The sequence below is a fragment of the Semicossyphus pulcher genome, unplaced genomic scaffold, assembly GCF_022749685.1.
Source record: "Semicossyphus pulcher isolate SPU_LCO1_2020_fin unplaced genomic scaffold, fSemPul1.0.p SCAF_22, whole genome shotgun sequence".
Lineage (NCBI taxonomy): Eukaryota > Metazoa > Chordata > Actinopteri > Labriformes > Labridae > Semicossyphus > Semicossyphus pulcher.
The window spans coordinates 3,962,813-3,985,073 of NW_027211696.1; the positions used below are offsets into that span (position 1 = coordinate 3,962,813).

A 22,261-nucleotide genomic window follows, 5' to 3' on the forward strand; every position below is an offset into this window, starting at 1 on the left:
GGATCCGAGATTGAGCTTAGCAGAATGAATAGACACGGGTGGAAAGTGCTAGCCTGACTTCATCTAAAGGTAACAAAACCCACCAGCTAACACTTAACTGCCTGTAAATTACATAGTTCAATTTAACACACTTTTTTGTCACCATGGACAGAGCCTTGCAGAGTAGGCTGTTTCACATTTTCCAGCCACTATGCTAAGCTAAGCTAAGCTAACCGGCTGGTAGCTCTCACTCAATATTTACCAGATGGACGTGAGTGTGTAACTGATCTTTTTATCTAACTCTTTGCTAAAAAAAAAAAAAGATAAGGTGTATTTATAATCTGAAATTATTGAACTGTTTCTTCCAAATAAAATGTTAGCTTTAACCTGTAAATAAGGAACGACTCAGGATGCTAATGCCATTTTCTCACTGACCTGCATCAGTCCATCAAAACCATTCAGTATTGCTGTCAACTTTTTATACATGAAGAAGAAATGACTACGGGAGCTGATTAAATGTTGTTTTTCATGTGACAATATTTGTACTAAATTAGCTTTCTTGCACTAATAAGACAGTTTAGCCATTCAAGAACTAAAAGATAGAACGTGTGGTTCCGTTTAATGCAGCTGTAAAGCATGAACTAGCAATGTTACTGTCAGTGGACTACTACATGTTCCCTTGTATGATAATATGCTAATGTCTGTATGTATTACCCATACTGCAAGGCGCTTTAAATGACCATTAAATGGCATGTAAAATAAATAACAGCAAGAAATTAACAAAAACATATCAATTAATATTTATATGAACAAAATGTTCCAGTTTGTATTCAGAGTCCTCTGGCCCCCCCATCAAAGAGTCGCTTTGTCCCGTGCTTTGGCATCATAGCGGTTCAGAGCGGAGGGCCAGCAAGAGCGTCCAGAGAGGTGGCAGCAGCCACAGGGGAGAGGGGGAGGGCCGGGCACCTAAAGGCGAGGCGGTGTCAGAGGTGCAGGAGCACACCTCGTATCCGTTCTCCGCGTGGTCCGGGTGATGGTGCACGTTGCCTCTCGTCTCCGTGCTTTTGGGCTCCGTGTCCGGAGAGTCCGACTGCATCTCGGTGCACAGCAGCCAGTCTTTAGCGATGAGGCGGGGGAATCCCGCCTCCACCTCCATGTCACTGCCCGGCACTCGCCAGTACTCCTTCCCCTTGAAGAAATAGGACGAGCCTTCAGGGAGAGAAAGCAGATTTAGTTTATTAGCTGTGATATAGAGTAAAATACTAGAGAACAGCATGGATCTGATCAAACTACTGACTTCACTTTGTTTGTGCCCTTAAGGTAGAAGAAAACACAATGTTGATGCAAATTAAGTATTGATATACAGCAAACATTAATATATTAGCAGGATTATTGAGAAAGACAAAGGTATAACCAACAAAACAGATGTTGTTTTGCTTCCTCCTACAACAATTTTCTTCCCCTCCAGCATTCTTCCCATCACACCATCTCTCTCCTCCTCTCGGCACATTTTTTTATCCAGCTCTAAAAAGCTGTGATTTCTCCATCGCCTCTCTTTCCTTCTCACTTACTCTTCACTGTGAGTTGTCACCAAGTCTTCTTCATTTTTCACTCCCTACATCTTCCCTCTATCTCACTGTTCTTTATCCCAGCAGCCTAAAGGCAGATAAAGGCTTTGATACGTCTCCAGTTCCTCGGCCCGAAAGTGTGTGTATGTGAATTTCTCTTGTCCTTATATTTTTGTCTTTCTATAGGATTCTGGATTTTGTTGGGACAGTCTCCTTTTTTTGTTTTCTGAGTGTTCACACACACACACACACACACACACACACACACACACACACACACACACACACACACACACACACACACACACTCACACACATCAAAAGGCTTGGAGCAGGACCTCTGAAGCTGGCGGAAGCTCATACACAACACAGACCTCTAAACACCTGACAGGGAAAAGAGCCTCCACGTGTTCAGCTGGGAGATGCTGCAGGTGAAAGAGGTGATGTTGCTCGCTCCCTCTGAGAGCGGCCTGAAATAAACTCAGTGTACCTGCTGCTAATTAGCTGTTCTCGTGCCAGATTTGAACATCTACAAGTGCTTTATCAAAGCCTAATCTGCACAGCCAACTGGTGGAGGCATTTCTTAAAGAGGTTTTTCCCGGTTAAGGCTGCCAAAACAATGCCAGACAAAGTAAACATTATTCGCTCCTAAGGGAAGGTAATAAGTTGAAGCATTCAACCTTTTCTAATTGCTTAGGAACAGAAGGCAACCTTTCTCAGGCACCTGGGGACTCACTCCACATAAGGCTCTTGTCTAGTCAAAGGAAATGTCAGGACCAAGCTGCTATAAACATTTGAAAACAGAATTAATTTATTGTATTTCTAATGTTGGATGTTTTATATGGCATACAAATTAGACTAATTATAGCAACACTAACATGTTACAAGGCTGCCAATTAAGAAGCACTTGTTAGAGAAAAATGGGGTCTTTATTATTAATCATAGAACATTTTTCTTAACTACCTCGGAAGCTTAAGACCAGTCTAGCCAATAGCCAATCCAATGGGTTGCTATGTTAGACGCATGACTTGCCGCCCTGGTCGAATGAATAGGCGGCCTCTCATTTAGCACCGCCGGCCTCTCAGTTACCAGCGCTGGCTCTTCACAGCATGAAGTTAATCGCTTCGTCTGACACCGACCCCCTCGCCAGCAGTTTCAGGCATTAAAAAGAACTATATAGAAATAATCAATCTTGTCGCTGATGGTCTGGTTTGCTTTATAGAGTCATCAGAATAAATTTCAGTCTGTTTCATAACCAGTGAAAAACTCCTCACAGGAGCTTTAAGAACAAGGCCTATGATACAGTATAGCCACTTTCCCACTGGTCAAAAAACCTGCTAACACCTGGCTTTTTTGCTTAGTGGGAAAGGTTACAATCAGCATTCAGACCCGGGTCAAATGACTCTGCAGTAGGCCTAGGTAAGTATCGCCTCGGCTCCGATCGGCATTGATGGGAACACAAAACCTGTGTCGACATACTAATCTCAGCCCCATTTCCAGCGCTCGAACATCGTTCCACATTGGTCGGCGCAGAGTTTGATAAACAGACTGAATGAGCAAAAGATACAATAAAGACCTAACCACCTTAACATCTTCACTAACCCTGCCTCTGGCGCGTTTGTGACGTCAGACAGTGACGCAGGAGAAAACAGAAAGAAAGGAGTATACTTTACTGGCAATGGGAAAAGAGACAATCACCATTTATTAGGGGGTCTTCCTGGGTCTGAAAAACCTGCGTCAATGCGCTCATTTTGGTGCGATCAACACTAATACAAATCAGTTTGTGAGTCTAACTAAAAGACTGGACGTAACACTGGCAGTGAACCTGCACTGTGGAATCATTATTATAAAGAACATGAAGGTAAAATTGCTGATGGACTTTTGAAATATCCACTTTTACATGTGTTTCTTCTACATTCAAAGCAATGGAAAAACAGGGTCCTGCTGTTCATTACTACTTCTATTTAAAGACTTTGATTGATGGTCTAACAGCTGCCTTTTGACATATTCCATATTTTGTGACTGGTTAAGTCTCGTAATCCCCCCACATCCTCCCGTGCCGCACAGCGTTTAAATCGAGTTATGAAACAGGCTCTCAGCTTAAACCTATTTAGGAGTCTAAATCACACTGCGCTTATTAATTTACTTCGCAATGTGGCACGACTGGGCGAGAAACGGAGTAAAAACCATAAGCTGTGGAGAAAGATTGCGTGTTATAAACAATATCAAAACACAATGAAGAACATTTCGTAATAAACTTTTCAATAAAACAGCTTCTGCAGAACTCACCCCATCTGCACAGTATAGCTCTTATGCTAAGCTATGTCCATACAGTGTAATTCTAACTGGCACATTGTGATTATTTTCACTTATATCGCTGTTCATTCTTCAGCACACAATAATTATGACTCATCATAAAGGGCAATGTCATGCTTATGCCACACATAATTACACAGGGCCAGCTGTGCGCTCACACACACACACACTCCCGCTCCTGTGCCGTATATGCGTGGGGTTTCATAGCAGACACTAGACATTTAATAGAAGCTGAAAGAACAGACTGTTTTACAGGCGCAGATGCACATAGACTGTAAAGATTACTGACATGGCAGATTCAGGCGTGACATGCTCCAACAATGGCCACATTACCCAACAGCCTCGTATGAAGCGGGCCCCATGCTGAGTTGTGAGATGAGTACAAAGGGAGGGGAAGGTTATAGCAAAGCTTTAAAGGGGAAGCACAGAGAGAGAGAGGAAACACACGCATCGACAAGCACACAAATTGAATAATATAAATTATATATGTTTTGAAATAATGCATTTTATTTGTGTATCAGTTGTTAATTTAAACTGTTGTGTTTGAATATCACCTTGGGCGCTCTTTAATGATCGGCCCAGTTTTATTGACAAAGCGATTTCACTGAGTTGGACGCTCTTGTGTTTGCCTGATGGCAGTATTTTTAAATGGGGGAAATTACAACAGCCAAATACTAAATGTAAGGTAAGCACTTTGTTTTTAAGAGGGCATGTACTCTCTCCTGCGAATGGTTCTATTATCTTGATCATTATGTTGCCATTCAGTATTCTGTGAATGTTTTTGCACTAGATTAAACTGCTTCCTTCCAACCACTTCAGCTTGTTAATTAGAAACATTCAACAAAGGCAGGTAAAACACGTGTCCCTGCTCTGAGGCCTGGTGTTAATCTCTATTCAGTGTATAACTCACGGAGTCGGAAATCTATCCAGATCTGCACGTGTCACGCTGTCTTAATTCAGAGGCTGCATCCTTCGAAGGAAGTTTTTAAAGTAATAATCTCAAAGATTTTCATGTAAATAAATGTCTGTTAAGTCACTATCTATTGCTGAAGGAGGTAACACAATGGGGATTGAGCCTATGGCCCACTGATGAAAGCCTTTGCATTTGCAGTATTACAGACTGGGTGTCTGTGGCGTCTTTTGCAGAAAAAATCACAAGTGGCGCCCAGTTAGTGACGCGTTTTCCATCACCCAGCAGTGGTTGGTCTGCCAGAGAGGGTAGGCTGAGCTCAGCGGCTGCTTTTCCCATCTCTGCTTCGGCTCAATCAAATAGCCAGCAACACAAAAAACGAAATGGGCCTTGAAACGTCAAACTATCTCTAAAATAATCGGTTAATCTACATGACGTTAGTTATGTTAGCTAGTTACCAAGCTAGCTATCTGTTGCTAGGAGACAGGTGTGTCGCTTTGCGTCACCAGCTGCTCCCACGCTTACTCTAGCGTCACAAACAGGGAGTCCTCCATAGACCAGACCTTCTCATTTCAGTTCAGGCGTAGCGGTCTACGCAGGCTACGAATGACTCATCCTTCACGCCTGCAAGGACGCAGCCCCTGAATGAAGCCCTTTTCCCACTGGTCAAAAAACCCGCTAACAACTGTTTTTTTGCTTAGTGGGAAAGGTTACAATCAGCATTCAGACCCGGGTCAAATGACTCTGCAGTAGACCCGGGTAATTATCACCTCGACTCCGATCGGCATTGATGGGAACACCAAACCCGTGTCGACATACTAATATCCGCCCCCTTTCCGGCGCAATGCTATCGTCAGTAACTTCTGCGACTCCTTGTCATCTCAGCTACAAATTCTGCCTGTCTCCGTCTGAGCAGCTAAAAGTTTGATACATTTGCTAATTTAGGTGGGAAAGGGGTACGAGACACAGCTAGTATCTAAAATTCCTTAAATACATTTCCCCCTCTTTTCATAGAATATTAGTGCTTTCTCTGTATACACAAGACGTGCCAGAGCTGCACTGACAGGTCAAAGATCATAAGTGGCTGATTTATGTTTGAAATGTCTTCAGTGGTGGGTGTGAAAAAGGTTCAGTCGCTTACTGGGTCAGTGATTGGCCTTGTGTCAAAAACAAGTATGAGCCAATGTGTGGTGTTTAGCAGAGAACAATGCTTGTCCATCTGGCACTGACACTTCTTCCCTGATGTGTTTGAGAAATTTCACACACTACAATCACATCCGGAAACATGTTGGGTTGTGTTTGAACAAAAGGAAGTGCCCATACTACCATGACTCTTAAAAGGAGAAGTCCTGGCTCTGGTCACTGAGGATGAGTGTGTGAGGATGGTGCTCAACATTTCAGGCTGAAGGTTGAGATGAGCAGAGACAACTCTGGAGCCGGATAAAATGGCTGTTTTTTCTAGCTGAGGCTGACAGAATGCCCGAGCTTTTGTGCATTTTATTTCCCGCCAGCACACTGACATAATGGCAGAGAAATCATGGGGACACAGATATGCAATCACACCACAAATAATGCCGTGCTGAAAAGGTTTGACTACTGAAAGCTGCCTGTAGCTGGATCTGGATTTTAAGGATATTTTCAATTTTTTGATCACCACTGTTGTTTCTGCATGTGGGAGTCAAGCATGAGTCGCCTTATGTACTCTCTCCACAAACGTAATTGCTAGTTGCTAGTCTGCAATCTAAAGCTGGGCAGGTAGATTGCTGTTGTAGAGCCTTTTCACTGGAAACTGCTGCCTGTTACATCTGAAAACCAGGTTGATGAAAGCTTTGAGTGTGAATCTAACACTGAAGTCACAAAACGTCGAGTTTAAGGATGCTAAAATGCTCTGTAGAGCTGAGAGGAACCAAAGACTGGTTATATTCCCCGTGGTTGGGTTTGGGACTATTATACCTTTTTCCCTCCTAAATTTAACGCATTGACGCAGGTTTTTCAGACCCGGGACGACCCACTTATAAATGCAGATTGTCTCTTTTCCCATTGCCAGTGAAGTATACTCCTTTCAGTGTCTTTTCTGTTGCGTCACCATCTAACTCATTCAGTCTGTTTATCAAACAGGGCGCCGACAAATTCAGAACGATGTTTGAGCGCTGCTCGGACGGAGACGGGCAGAATTTGTAGCTGAGATGACAAGGAGTCGCAGAAGTTACCGACGGAGCATCACGCTGGAAAGGGGGCGGAGATTAGCATGTTGACCCGGGTTTTGTGTTCCCATCAATGCCAATCGGTCTACTGCAGAGTCATTTGACCCGGGTCTGAATGCTGATTGTAACCTTTCCCACTAAGCAAAAAAGCCGGGTGTTAGCAGATTTTTTGACTAGTGGGAGAGCGGCTTTAGGGACACACTTCCATATGACAAGATGTCAACTGCTGGTTGAGAAGTATTGATTTATGCTGTTTAAATCAGGCAAACACATGTCTGCATAAATTATTGAGTAAAAATACATGTATGTTAAAGTCGATAGTGTTCTAATTCAGAAAAGAAACTAAGCTAAACTAATAACAAACACACAACAAAACTCAAATATTACTGGAATGATCAGCTCAAATTAGTCTCCTTTTGCATACTTGCATGTTTATTTAATGCAACATGGTTACATTGCATCTGTACATGTGTGTCTGTGTGTTAGAAAGAGGCACAATGGGATGGTGCTAGGAGGGCTGGCTGACGGCTGCAGGGAAGTAGCTGCTGCTGGTCAGACAGTGTGAGGACTGATGCACTGAAGCCGTACGCCAGTGGGCAGTCTGTAAAATGAATACCTGCCCAATGGGGTCAAATCTGAACTTTCTTTTATGTACTTTTTTCGTGGTGTTGCCTAGGTCTTACAGAAGACACCTGCAAGCTGACTGACTGCTCAGACTTTGCTTTTATCTTGGGGCAGGAAAAGGCAGAGTGCTATCAGAAGATTGATCTGTAGAGTTTAATACAGGAGGGGATTTATGCATTAGACCTTCCTGATTAGATTAACCATCTTATCATCTCATCTTTGTGGTTTTTCATAAAGTATGCCGCCCATGAATCCGGGAGTCCACTGGCTCACAGCTTGAATTAGCACCGGGAGACCGGCTTGTGGATTCATAACACCCAACATGATTCTCCAATGTGTGCAGTGTAAAGGTCAAGGCTGTTGTTGGCAAGCCGAAGTGCCAGTCTTACAAACTCTTCCTGGTACACTGAGTCTGTGTCTTTAATTCATAAAGTTTTTTGTCTGGAAACTTGAGCATCTTGCATCCCCTGAAGGCAAACGTACAGCTGTAGAGTTTCCATAACCAGCTCCATAACCAGCGTACTTTTTACGCTCACTGATCATTTCTTACTGAGTTTGTACACATCATACTTTCCAAGAGCCAATGCTTCTGTATGCCCTCCGGTGTGGTGCGAGATTTCAGAGCGAGACTTCACAAAAAGGATCTTACTCTTTAAAAAAAGTCTTTGTAGGGATCATTTCCGTAATGTTGTCGGACACCTGGAGTAACAATCTGAGCCTGTCAGTGGCAAGAACAAACAGTGGACGTACTTTGATCGGGCGCAATTGCCCCAGGGGATTATGTTGCAGCCATTGTGGCCGTTTCGCGGCTACGGCAGAGGACATCTACTGGACCGATTCCAAAAGTTTTAGTTCCTTCGAGTCATTTCGACACCCAAATAATAAAATAAAAAAATAGGGCCCAGGTTTAAAAATACCAAACTTCTCCTTTAAATAAACAAAGCAGCGCTCTCAGTTTCATTTTGTGCAACATTCAACCTCATGTACAAATTTTGCATCAAACTAAGACTTAAAATTAGGTTCTTAACCTGAATTTGGTACACCTTTGCATTGTTGCATCATGGGTAATTTCAGTCTGTCTTTGGGAGTTAGGTGGATAGGGTGTCGGGCTGTACAGCGTCGCTGTTATGGATGTCTGACTTGACGCTGGACAAGGATGGGGAGTAGCGACGTTACTCCTCCATCATGCTGCACTTTGTGCTGTTTTTTCAGCTACTTGAACAAGTTGTGTTGCTTTGTGGCGCAGACACCGGTTTCATTCACTCTGTGCATATTATTTTTTCTTTCTGAACACCACTCAACCTGGAATAGCTCCAAACAATCGATGATGAGCTGTTTCGGGGGAACAGTGTTTCGGTTTAACAAGTGACTTGCTCTCTTCCTGTTTTGGTGTAACAACAAGCTGCGTTCAAAAAGTGAGCGTTAGTAACCTACATGACATGTTTGCACAAACAACATTTCAAAGATGTGACAGATAAGTATATTTTGAGCTTGTAATGAAAAACAACAAAGAGGCATTCAAGAGGACATGTAAGTATTCTCTTCCTGTTTTCAACAGCTGCTGTAACAGCCACAGTCACCAGTTAACATGATCACTGGTTGAACCAAAACACCGGTCTCTGTTGTTTACTCTTCCACTCTTGACTGCCGCTGCAGGGTAGGCGCTCATGCCAGCTCCTCCAAAAGTGAAGCCAAACCTCTCCATCGCCCCCCGAGGGAGTGGCTGTTAGTTTTGGGAGCGCTTGATTTGTTATGCAGCAGAGTTTTCTGTGGGCGAAGCAGGCATTTTAAACGCCAATATAGTTTAATCCTGAGGGTGATCTGGATTAATATTTGATTAATTGTGCAGCCCTAGGTTAGTGAATAATTTTTATATGTCTTTGATGCTGTTTGTAAGAGTCACAAAAAGGGTCACTAGTGTCAGTAAAAGCTTCCAAAATGTTCCTGCAGGTAATAACATGGGTTGAATTCAAAACTGTTTTAAAACTCTGTGGCATTCGATCGCTGGATTTTACCCCCACCTTACAACAAGCTAATTTAGCCCAGGTAATATGAGAAGTACAGACAAATAGGGTGATCATTTTCATGGCTACTCACCATCAGACCACCTCATGGCGTCGTCCAGGTTTGGCGGCAGCCCCTTCCACAGCGTGCTGTCTTTAGGGTAGCCCAGGTCCATTCGCCTCAGGTGGTCGTCGTAGCGCCAGTAGTTGCTGTCCTTGAAGAAGTAGGTTTTGTCGTTGTGGAGCCAAACAAAGGCGGCATCCACGCCCTCCGAGGGGAGGCCAAAGTCACTGATTGGACGAGGGTATCCCTCCTCCACATTATTGTCCTTAAATACCCAGTACTTCAGACCTGAAGAGGGTGGAAACAGTGTCTGTGTCAGTTGGGCTTGTAGGAAGAAGAATCCAAACAAACAAATACAAATGGAAAACAAAAGAAAACTAAAATCTAGCTGTGATATTTACCTTTAAAAAATACTATCTTGTGGTCCCCAGGCCTCTCGTACACAGCGTCCACACTGTCCAGGTTGAGCGGGAGGCCCCTCCAGAAGCGATGGATCTGAGCCGGGCGCAGAGACACCAGGTGCCTCTCTCGTGTTAGTCGCCAGAAGTACTTCCCTATGAGAGACGGGGGCAGGTTAGAGCTGAGGACTTCTCCAGAATATCATTAAAGGGTGCCCTACATGAGGAAAAGCCAGGTTTAGCAGCCAGGTCATACAGTCTTAATTCTTTAAATAGACTAATTAAGGCTCGAACCATCACCAAACATTATGTAAGTTTTAGTCTAACCTCATCTGGCATGTTCTGTCTATGAAAGCTCTCTTGTTTTGTATAATAAACTAACCACAATGGCCCATAAGCCGAAAAGATCTGGCTCAGCAGATAGGCAGTATACAGCAGCGTCGGCCCTATGGGACCACTTTGTTTAGACCGCAGAATATGTGACAGTGTGAGCGTTCGTGATACGAGCCCCGGGGAGCCACACATGAGCTGTCTTTCTATTGATCACTGGAGCCAACACTCGTCCAGCCCCCCCGTCCCTTCCGCTTTCCCTTTATCTCCTCTCTGTTCGCCACTTTTCCTCTCCTCTGTCTCCCTGTCACTCTCTATCTATCTGTCTGTCCATCTGTCTCTCTTGTTTACTTTCTCCTCTTAGGCTTGAATACCTTTGAAGAAGAAGGCCTCCCCTCTTATTTGCGCCACTGCATCAAAGTGACTGGTGCATCTGTCGGGGGCATCTCGAGCCAGCCTGAGAGGGGGAAGATATAAGACGGGAGGAAAGACAAGTTTAAGTCAACAGAAAGCTGGAAGAAAAAAGTTGTCTTTGTTAAAATGACACAAAAAGACATGACTGGTAGATTAAAGTTCTGAACAATGAGCATTTGTGGCTGTATCTGACTTTCTGTAAAATATGCAGCGCACAAAAAAAGAGGAAAACCAGCTGAAACCATTTGCATACAAAAAGAAAAACAACTGTGTGATAATTAGAGCCACCTACTGAGAGACAGTTTTAATGTGTGCATGTATGTGCATGTGTTTCTTTCAATTAAATAGGCTAAACATTAGGTGAAATGCTCTCCCGCTGACACGATGAGGTCCCCCAGTGCAGTTCTCCCCGGGGCTAAGTGATTTAAAGCACTGACGTGGTCGGCCTGCCAATGATGAAGCCATTAGCACCACAGGGCTGCCACTGTGAGTGGGAGGCCGCCACCCTCGTTTTATCAACAAAGATCTCCATTCAGAGCTCTATTAACACGGCACCTCGGCCTAGCGGTCAGCATTCGTGACCTTCGTCGAGCCTAATCCAGCTTTTCCACGCGTCACGACCAGATGGAGGTGGTGAAAAATGAGTAATGAGGCCGCTGAAAGGCCGATACTCTTGAGAAAAAGGAGGTTTTAAATGCCTGTTTAGTTAAGAACTGCTGCATGTTAGTGTGGGTGTGTGGGCAGAGGTCGGCAAGCTGCCCTCTCTTAATCCTTTTAAAATAAGAGACCATTAAAACACATTTAATCCATTAGCAAAGCAAGCAGACTGTGTTTTTGTTTCATTACAACTAATACATCCAAATTCATAAGGTTAGTTCCCTGGAGTGTTTAATAAAATACGAAGGACTGTTATTCTGTGCATACATGTTCAAAATATTCATATTCATATCATTCAAAAAATTCATATCCCATGCTGGAAAGAGATGGATGATTCTCTTCTGCCCTGCTCGTTGATATGAGTTATATTCAGACATATGCGAGACCCAGACGCATGGATCTAAAGATAATACTAATAAGACACTTCCTGGTGGGGAGGAGAGATACTGAGTCTGGATCGTGCTGTAGGGAATCATGTGAAAAAGCAGATAAAAGTCCTCCTGAATCCAGGTCATCACTCAAAATTCACTTATGATTTATGTGCTGTGTTGTCTGACTGACACGCTGCACGGCTGCGAGTACAGGGTGGGTCTGTTTGTCTGGCCAAGTCTATTCTTCCAGATTTAGATGTCATTACAACTACAGCACCTTGTAATGGGTTTTTTGTTTGATTGATATTCAAGCTGCACAGACGATGATCCCAATTATTCATGTGGCCATCACCTCTACTCAAAGGTTTAATAAGTAGGATTTTCCTGGAAAAATAAAATATAGACTTTTACATATATAATATAAATCATCACGTATGGGCCTCTATACATGTGTGTTGGTGAGTGTGTGTGCAGACCCCAGTGAGACCCTTCCCTCTGCATCGACTCTGTTGTTTTGCTTTGCACGGGAAGTTTTCAGGAGGGGCGCTGTCGTGGTTCCCTGAGCCAATCCCAGCGTATAGGTGAGTGTGGGCGTGGTTTAAATTAGCAACTGTGCCCCATTCAGCCCGGGGAACATGGAGAAAGAGTGATGCAGAGCTGGCCTTTTTTCTGTCGGACAGGTAGGTGCCTCAAACCGGGTAGGACAAGCTAACAGGCGTTAATATGCTAGCGCAAAGGTAACTGGCGGTTAGCATGCTAGCGCAAAGGTAACCATGATGCTGTCGGTGTTAGCTCGGTGGGGTGGGTGTGTTCTCGCACAAGAGAGTGAGCGTGAGCTTCTGGTGACGAAGAGCCCAGGAGGAGGGGCCCAGTTTGAATGTGTTGTTGAAAAAAATGCAAGGAAAAATCCTACTTATTATACCTTTGAGTGCCACCCTCATATCTAATGGTCAACCAAGGATGAACCTGTACATGTCCACTTGGCACATCAATGCATTTTTTTTTACGCTGATAACTCTCGCTCTTTTTACCGGCCTCACACCAAATTATCATCAAATGCCAACATGGTCATAAAACGTGCGGCAGGAGGATGAAACCTAGTTATTGTGATGATCAAAGCAGCACATTTCCATTAGACTGAGCACACTCACGGTGAGCACTGTCTGGAGATGAAGGGCCATTGACCTGTGTGCGTGGAAAGCTTTAGCTAATCATTTCTGATCTCCCAGAGCTGCGAGTCCCAACCGGGTACTTGGAACAAAGTGGGGTACTACAGATGACAGGGAGTACATAGACAAGATGCTCATTAATTTCATTACATATGAAAAAAAAATCTCCTTCAGCTGTAACCTGAACACTAGGTCCAAAAAGAGTGCAGAAACAACTAGTAAGAAGTCTAAACACAGAAACTGTTTAGGTTGAAGTGATGGATGCAGCAAAATCTGATGGATGATGGTTGAAGAAGAAAGCTAAAAGTAATGGATAAATAGCAAAGTCACACCTACAGTAGGCTAATAAATAAGCAGTTTAGACGGTTTATCTTAAATGTTGACACAGTGAGCTAAAGGAAAGGCATAAAAGGCTGAATAAGCTAAATGGATGGACATAAACATATGAAATAGTTAGCTTAATTAATGCAAAAACAGTTGCAAAAATGATAAATATTTAGTTAAAAACAGTTCATGTAGTTGGCTAAAACATTCAAGCACAGATCGATGATGAGCAGGGAGAGGAGGGGGCAGCTCTTTGAACAGTTTCTTGTAAAGTCCAGACTCGACAGGTGTTTACAAGTTTAACTGTCTGTAACGCAGCTTCATTGTTTTAAACGAGCGCGCAACAGCAGCTCGTCCATATAATAATTCCCGTCCTGCGTAACAGCTCCAGATCTGCCCGTGTCCGTCTGCCTCGCACAGCCCCGGACTGATTGGTTTCCCGATTCTAATTATAATGGCAAGGTTTTATTGACAGATTGTTTTTACAGACAAATACATTTTCTGATCACACAAAAGGTGAAATTGTCGTCATGAATCAGTCAGTGAATTCCCCCTTTAAAACATTGTAACTTGTTGCCAACATAATAAATAAAACCTTTCTAAAAGTTGATTAAATGTAATAGATTAATAGTTTGGGCTCGTGCTGTCGCCTCACAGCTCAAGGGTTCCTGGTGCGAATGAAAAGGGCCTTTCTGTTTCCATGTTCTCCACTTGCTTAAGTGGGTTCCCTCTGGGGTTCTCCGACTTCCTCCCACAGTCTAAATAAATGCTCGAAAAAGAGGGATACCAGGTGCTCACAGTAGCCAGGTGTTAAACTCCAGGTGAATGCCAGGTGCTCTTGAAGGCTAAAAAGTAATCTGATGAAGGAGGGAAGCCACTGGGCTTTCTTCAGGCACACTTGCACCGAGCCAAGGATGTAGTTTAAAATGCCTTTATTGAATCAGGGCATCTCTCGTGAGAAACATCAATATCAAAGAAATAAACGCTGATCGGTTTGGACTAACAGGGCGTGGCTAGGAAGAGTCATGAAACAGAATGTAAGATGAGCTTCACTGATATATTGTCAAGTGGCCTGGAGAGGAATTTTTTATTTATCAAAAACTTTTTTGTTAATTATATTATAAACTCTTGAATCATATTTTCTATTTGAAGTGATTGTGATTACAATAATCATTAATGTTACAAGTATTTAACTTGCTGAGACTATTTATTCCTTGTCCAATGTTTTCCTATTGACTATTTATAGCAACACTTGTTTTTCAGAATGATGACTTATATCAAATATTTATGGTATCACTTTTGTCCATGTTAACTATTTATTGTCTCTTCCTAGCCCTGAGGAAGACCCGATGAGGGTTGAAACTGTTGGTGTTTATTTCTTAAATGTTTTTACGAGAGATGCTCTGATTCAATAAAGGCATTTTAAACTACGTCCTTGGCTCGGGCTCGGTGCGAGTGTGCCTTGAAGAAAACCCAGTGGCTTACTTCCCTCGACAGTTTACTAAATAATTGCTTGTTAGGTTAATAGAACATACTGTATAGATAATGGATGAATGGATAAATAGTTGAAACTGTAGTTTGCTAAGTTTAATCAATTAATAGTTAAAATAGTTAGTTACAACAGGTGAAAGTTTGTGAAATGTAATGCATATAAAGTGTTGAACTTGTTTAAATAGCATAGTTTTAGTAACAGGCTAAAACTTCTAAATAGTTAGCTAATAATAAGAAATTAGGGAAGCCCTTAGCGGACATGCATCACTACATTTTATAACGACAACGAGGGATCTCAGCTTATTTATGCGTTATCTCAAGATAACAGCGCTGCACCATAAAAGCACAAAGCAAACAGGCTCGACTTACCTCATTAGTGTGGCCAATGGCAGCATGCCATGTCCTGCTCTATAATATCACACTGACCAGCCTGTTGTTTTGAAAATGATCCTGTGGTTACAAGAAATCCAGCCTTGTTATCTCGAGATAACGAGAAAAATAAGTCGAGATCTCGAGATAACAACCGGAAATTATGCCAGGAAAACAGAGTAAATAAAATGTATGGATGCATGCTAAGGGCTTCCGTAAAAAATAAATAGTTAAAATATTTTTTTTAGTGATTAATAACTAGCTAACCATGCAGATACCGCGACAACTGACTCTAACAGTACTTTTGAGTTAATCTTTTGTATGATTGCAACATCCAGATTAACTAGCTATACTACTAGAACTATTACACAGGCAACATTTAAACATTGTGTAGTTTAAAATCAATTGCAGTGAGCACACAGGAGAGATTGTCTCAATGAAAAGGCTCTTGAGTTTAACAGGACTGTGGTGGAGCCTCTTTCTAACAGACAAAGTTTGGGATCCCGGCCCAGAGGCTGCACGCTGCAGCATTTAGTAGGTCTTTTTCCTTTTGACTGTTTTTCTGAGTTCATCCATAGGGGGTATTTATTACAGCCTCTGCTCCAGCATCCGCTAAAGCAGTGGACAGAGTACTGGCCAGGGGCGCTCGGAAAAAAAGGAACCATGAGTGTGTGTTTGAGGAGGCCAGGATGAAGAATTATTGCTGTGGACAGAAAAGCAGTATATATCTATTTGAGGAGAAAAGAGTTCTTTGGGGACCGTTGAATTCTACTTACAGGAGGGTGGATCTGTTTTCAGGGAGGTCCAGCAGGACGGGAGGTTCGGCCGTCTGGGAGGGGATGCCCGGACGATTTGTGTGGGACACTGAGTCTCTGACACCTAGGGAGGATGTGTGATAAAAATAAAAAAGATGAACACACAAAAGAACACAAAAAGTGTGCTGTGTACATCATCATGAAACTCTTAGTTTTGTTGTAAAAGTCTGTTTAATTCATCCCCCTCCCTCACAGTCCCGGCCTTCAGCAATCTTTCCTGCACTTCATTCTCATCTTCATGATCATTAGTCTCTCTCCCACAGTGCTACTCTCTATATCAGGCTGTAGTGTGATAAGGTCATATGCTATAAAGAGGTCCAATTAACTCACTCCATGTTTTCATTAATCAATAACCTTTCTCTACAGACCTCATCAATTGCTCTCCCTCTCTTTCTGTCTCACACACACACACCCAGAGCGGTGGAGAGATATTCCCTCGTACCGTAGAGCTGCCAGACGCGGACCTTGTCTTCGTAGGGGAGGTCGTACTTCAGAGGGTCTCCCACAGGACCCTGGTAGTACGGCCGCATGATGGACTCCATGGCTGAGGTGTGGACCAGGCCGATGGCATGACCGAACTCGTGGACTGCGACCGCAAACAGATCCATCCCGTGAGAGTCTGAAGGAGACACAGAGAGAAACAGAAATCACCATTGTATATTTTCTGGTGTTTTCTGTGTTCAGCTATATTGATTATATTGGCCTTTAGTTGAGATATTCCAAAAGCAAACATCAAATAATCGTTCTGTAATGCACTTGCATTAAAAAAAAAGAATATTTGGAATTGGAGTAAAACCCTCCAATTTTAAAAATTGCATTTTGCCTTCCTCATTTATGTGAGCAGTTCAATCAAAGAAGCAGCTACAGAATGCTGCACACACGGCACATTTTCCTGTCCCACAATCTTTGCTGTCCAGCCTAGTAGTAAATTACTTGACTAGAAAATTGCTCACACAAAATCTTAAGACACAGCTCCTGATTCCTCCCTTCACGACGCTTCAAATAAATGAATCTGCACCATTTTGGGGCTGTAAGAGGAAACAGCAGAGAGGCAAATATTCCATGAATCATCAGCTTGAGCGTTGGCAGAGATCACCTCGCTGCATAAAGTTTGTGACTTCTGTAGAACCAACACAAACCCTGTTTGCCTGTTTATCCCTTTTAGGAGTGAACTCTATAGGTTGCAAGTTAAGAGGCGTGACAGGCAGCTCCGGTGGCTGCGAGTGCTGTTAGGCATGTGCAGAAGTGAGATAACTATGGTAATACTGCCTGAGCCTCTGGGCTGCCAATCAAAACCTGAGTGCGGAAAGACACCTAAAGGGGCTGCAGGCTATTAAAGCACATGTCCCTTGATGTACAACTGAAAAAGAAAAGGCAAAGCCTCCAAAAAGTCCTTGTCTGGCTCAGCTAAGCAAGACAAAAACAGGGGTTTAGAGGTTTAGATTTGCAAAAGTGTGAGTGCTCGTGTGTCGAGCCAAGCTAGCTTAGAGTTCCTTGGTGGCCGGGCTGAAGCCCGCTTTCTGTTAACCTCATGTTGGCCTTGAGGTGGGAACATCTCAGCATTGGGCTCTGTCAAAAGACAAAAGGACGATTGGAGACATGCACTTGTGCTCACAACGCCGGGGATTTTCTGAAGCCTGATGCCAAGTCTAATCTACAGGAGCACACGGTGCAGAGAGGAAAGGTGGATAAAAGAGGGATCGAGGGGGAGAGAACAGGGATTCAGAACAAAGTAGGTACCATGTCATGGTATTTACAGTCCATCTGAGGTTGACAGAGAAAAATCCTAATGCCCGCGGACAAAGTCAGAGCCGAGAGATTTGGCTGGATGAACGAGAGTCATCGAGTTAGACACCCGTGGCAGAAAGACAGAGAGAGAGAGAGAAAGAGAGAGAGACACACAGAGAGGTTTAGACCAAAGAGACAGAAGAACTACTGCATAGTAACCAACCAATGTTTTCATGCTGTCATATTACATAGAAAGATCTCATCACTTTACGCTAAATATAACATGTTAATGAGTACTTCTAGCTTGAGGATTGCATGATACACCCACAATGCTACAATCGTAGCCTGCAGTACTGAATGAATAGTTTAATAAGGATTGGTAGCGTATGGTAGGTGGAACACTGTTGGCCTCAGGCTATCCTTTTCTTTGATGTGAAGCCGTGTAGTATCGTGACCGTGCTCTACCTCATACCCGATGACTCAAGAATCAATGTTTCTATCAGAATGTTTGAGGAGCATTATTGCTTTTTGAGATGTTTAATGCAGGTCAAAGCACGCTGGAGCGAAACAGCACGTCGACTTCACTTGATGACGCAGCAATTCCAGCTTACTCCCTCCCAGTTTGAATCACAGGTTTAGAAATATGTTGGATTTTAATCATTTAAAGTATGACGAAAACCGCAGTATGAGTAACCGTGCTTGCAAACACGGTCTTCAAAAAATCCTATTTTGCAGTGACACAAGGTGAGCAGCCGCTTTAGAATATTTTTGAAAGTTTTTGGAAGTTTTTATTGAAAGAATTGCTCAGGCAGAGAAGGTGATGCTTTGTATGATCTTTTTCCAACACTATATATTATGAGTTCAGTAAAAATCAATTAAGGAAAGAGGTGGAGGTACTTCAACCAGGCAGCACAGAAGATCCATACAATCACCCCAGTTTCAAGGTGGGCACCAAAGCTTAGTGTCACTAATTTAGTATCTGACCAAATGTGAAATACGGTCACAATGTCCCCTTCTGTTCCTGAGGCGTTGAATAATAGCCAGAAAAGTGTTTTTGCTGAACATTATACTGTCAAGGAGAAGTTGACCTTTGATCTTTTGGGTATAAAATGTCATCACTTTATCATCTTATCCTATTTTGTCATTTGTCATACAGTAATTAACGTATGAAATCTTTGGTTGTAGCCAAAAACTTGTCATGTGTAGTCACAGGGACCTTGACCTTTGACCAACAAATTCTGATCAGTTCATCCTTGAGTCGGAGTGAACGTTTGTGGCAAATTTGAAGAAATTCCTTCAAGGCGTTCCCGAGATATCACGTTCACAACAATGGGATGGACGTGAGGGCACAGTAACCTTGACCTTTGACCGCCAAAATCTAATCAGATCATTCTTGAGTCCAAGAGGACAAGTGTGCCAACTTGTATCATAATTAGCGTAGAACATATTTTTTGCGAGGTCACAATGACCTTGACCTTTGACCTTTGACGACCAAAATCTAATCAGTTCATCCTTGACTCCAAGTGAACAGTTGTGCCAAATTTGAAGAAATTCCCTCAAATCCTGGTACAGACCAAGCATGGAATTGGGGCTGGCAGCTGGAGAGGTGCCAGTTCCTCTCCTTGGCACCGCCGAGGTGTCCATGTGCAGCCCCCTCACTCTGACATCTGTCCATTAATACATGTCAATAGCATCCTGTTTGTTCATGTCTGTATTCTGGCCTTTGTGTGTAGCATGTATGTACTAACAGAGTGAAAAAATCAGCGGGGTGAGAAAGTAACTAGTACTAGTACTTTTTAAGTGAGCGACTTTTACTTCAACTTGAGTAGAACATTTCAGTACTCTTTACACCTTTGATTATGGATTAGTTTACAGGTACAGTGAAGGTGTAATTTGATATCATGCCCCAGAACAGCTCAGACCCTCACATTTATGTGCCAAAACGAATTTAAGAAGACAAAAATATGTCAAGAGAAATGAAAACACTTTGCACTTTGAAGTATCTATAAAAGTTTATTGAATTGCATCTACGCCCAGAAAGGTGTAACTAAAACAGAGGACTCTCATTCTTAAATTATGGGGTCATGGTACCTCAGATCTGGGATGTTTTAATGTTGAAATATGTTCTAAGCGGGGCATTTAATATTTGAGCACCCTCTGGTGGACAACCATATAATAGCCCACATGTCAATGGGGCTCTGTTATTAACTGCTTTAACTTTTCAGCTAGTCTGTATGTGTTCCGTGACACTTTCCCTCTCTGTTATATTGTCCTGCCCAAGGCAAAGTAGATACAAAGAGCTATTATGTCATGTCAAAAATTAATTGAGAGGAATGGGAGTCTGCATCAGCTCCTTTTGTGAATATTGAGAGTGTTAAATTAGGCAAGCTGGAAGCTCCAGAAAAATGATCCTTTAAGCCATTCGAGCGACTGGATGGCTGCTATACAAAACAGGAGATGTGGGACTGTCACGTCAATGATCCACATTTAAATAATACATTTTGAGCGTGCGACAATGAGCAACAATCAACATATAGTTGCATCTGGCTCTTGGCCATCAGTGGGTCACGCTTGGAAAGAAAGAAAGGATTCAACGTGTTGGATTGTTCAGACTCAGACAGCATTTAATGACGACAGAATAATGCTTCTCTTGTTTTCACGACGGTTTAGAACGTATATAAATCAATTGTTCTTTATTGTCCAGTTTAAGTTTCAAGGAATCACCAACACTATCAATACGTTATGTTTACTTTGAGTCTTTTTCACCAGCCTGCGAGTATATACATTTTTATTTATTTATTTATTTCGAACATGTTTAAAATGACAACATAAAAGAAAAAGAAAAAAAACATTCAGGCAAATCGCAACAACCACATTCTTTCTAAAGAGTCTCAATTTATAACTAAAGTCTGTTTGGAAAGAGTGTAGGATGAAGTGATCTAGTCCTACCCCTTCTTTCTATAAACTATATTCGGTCTAGGCCGAAGCATACAAAATAACACTCAACAATACAGATTCCTAGCTAACCAGACAAAAAAATGTAACAAGCAAATAATATTAATTACACAAGATACACAGTAGTGATATTAGTCCAGTTAAGCCTTTTGTTCTTCTGTTCTGTATCTGTTCAATATGTTAGTTTTAAAGATTTGTTTAAACTTGCTTAATGTTTTACATGTTTTCATTTCTTCACTGCAGCTTTTCCACAGATGAACCCCCTTTGTTGTAACGCAATGAAGTTTAGCACTGGTTCTAACTACTTGTATGTTCCTCTTAGATTGTGTTTAGTTTCCCTCAGTTGAAAAAACCTCTGGATACAGTTTGGTACCTGTTCATTTGTTACCTTGTACATGATTTGAATAGTTTTGAAGTCAACCAGGTCCTTGAATTTCAGTGTATTTAGTTCGATGAAGACTGGGTTTGTTGGTTCTCTATAATTTGATTTATTAGTGATTCTTATGGCTCTTTTTTGAAGGATAAAAATTGGGTCCGTGTTTGTTTTGTAGGTGTTCCCCCACACTTCCACACATTAGCTAATGTATGGTAGTATGAAGGAGCAGTACAAAGTATAAAGTGATCGTTGATTTAAAAGATCTTTCACTTTATATAATATTGACATTGACTTAGATATTTTTGCTTTGATATAATTTATGTGTGATTTCCAGCATAATCATCAGTTTCTTGCTTGAATTAATTGATCGATGTCCGAATATTATAAATTTAGTCTTGCTCAAATTTACTGTTAGCTTATAGGAATCAAACCAACTCTTCAGTTTCTTCAGTTCCTATTCTACTGTATCCAGAAGTTTTTCTAGGTCATCCCCACAGCAAAGTAAATTTGTGTCGTCTGCAAATAAATTACATTACATTACAATATGAACAACAATTGCCCCAACACTGAACCTTGAGGAACCCCACACTTAATCGTCATCAGTTGTGATTTAACCTGATTTATTTGAACATATTGATTCCTATCGTGTAGATAACTGATTAGCCATTTGAGTGCTACTCCTTTTTTTCCATATTTTTGAAGTTTTATGATTTATAAGTTGTGGTCAACTGTATCAGATGCTTTTTTTTTTTTAGATCCAGGAAGACTCCTAGAGCATATTCTTTTGTTCTATGGCAGTTGTGACCTCTTCCACAAATTCCATAAGTGCAATCGAAGTAGTCCTATTTTGTTTAAATCCATATTGCTGATCATACAGTTTAGTGTGTTTAGTGATAAAGCTGTTTAATCTTAAATAAAATATTTTTACCAGTATTTTAGAGAATTGTGATAGCAAAGAAACCGGTCTGTAGTTAGAGAAACGGTGTCTATCTCCCGCCTTATATATGGGTACGACCTTAGCGGTTTTCAATTTACTTGGAAAAACACCTGTTTTCAGGGATTGATTGCAGACATATTTAAAGGGTTTCACCACACAGTCAATTATACCTTTAACCAATGACGTGTCAATATTGTTCCAGTCCATAGAATTTTTACTCTGAAATTGTTTGACAATGTCAATAATTTCTTTTTCATCT

The 22,261-nt window shown here is 42.0% G+C and overlaps 1 protein-coding gene across 1 annotated transcript in view; it reads right to left on the reverse strand.

Annotated features, from left to right (window-relative positions):
* Window positions 1–509: 509 nt before the first annotated feature.
* LOC138602139 (matrix metalloproteinase-17-like) overlaps window positions 510–22,261 on the reverse strand; it is a 51,958-nt gene continuing 30,206 nt past the window's right edge. The window contains exons 4-9 of the mRNA XM_069673541.1: window positions 16,449–16,625; window positions 15,968–16,070; window positions 10,771–10,853; window positions 10,070–10,222; window positions 9,699–9,956; window positions 510–1,188 (exon numbers count right to left, since the gene is read on the reverse strand). Of these exons, the coding sequence (XP_069529642.1) occupies window positions 863–1,188; window positions 9,699–9,956; window positions 10,070–10,222; window positions 10,771–10,853; window positions 15,968–16,070; window positions 16,449–16,625 (1,100 nt within the window). The 3' untranslated portion in view covers window positions 510–862. The remainder of the gene's footprint in view (window positions 1,189–9,698; window positions 9,957–10,069; window positions 10,223–10,770; window positions 10,854–15,967; window positions 16,071–16,448; window positions 16,626–22,261) is intronic.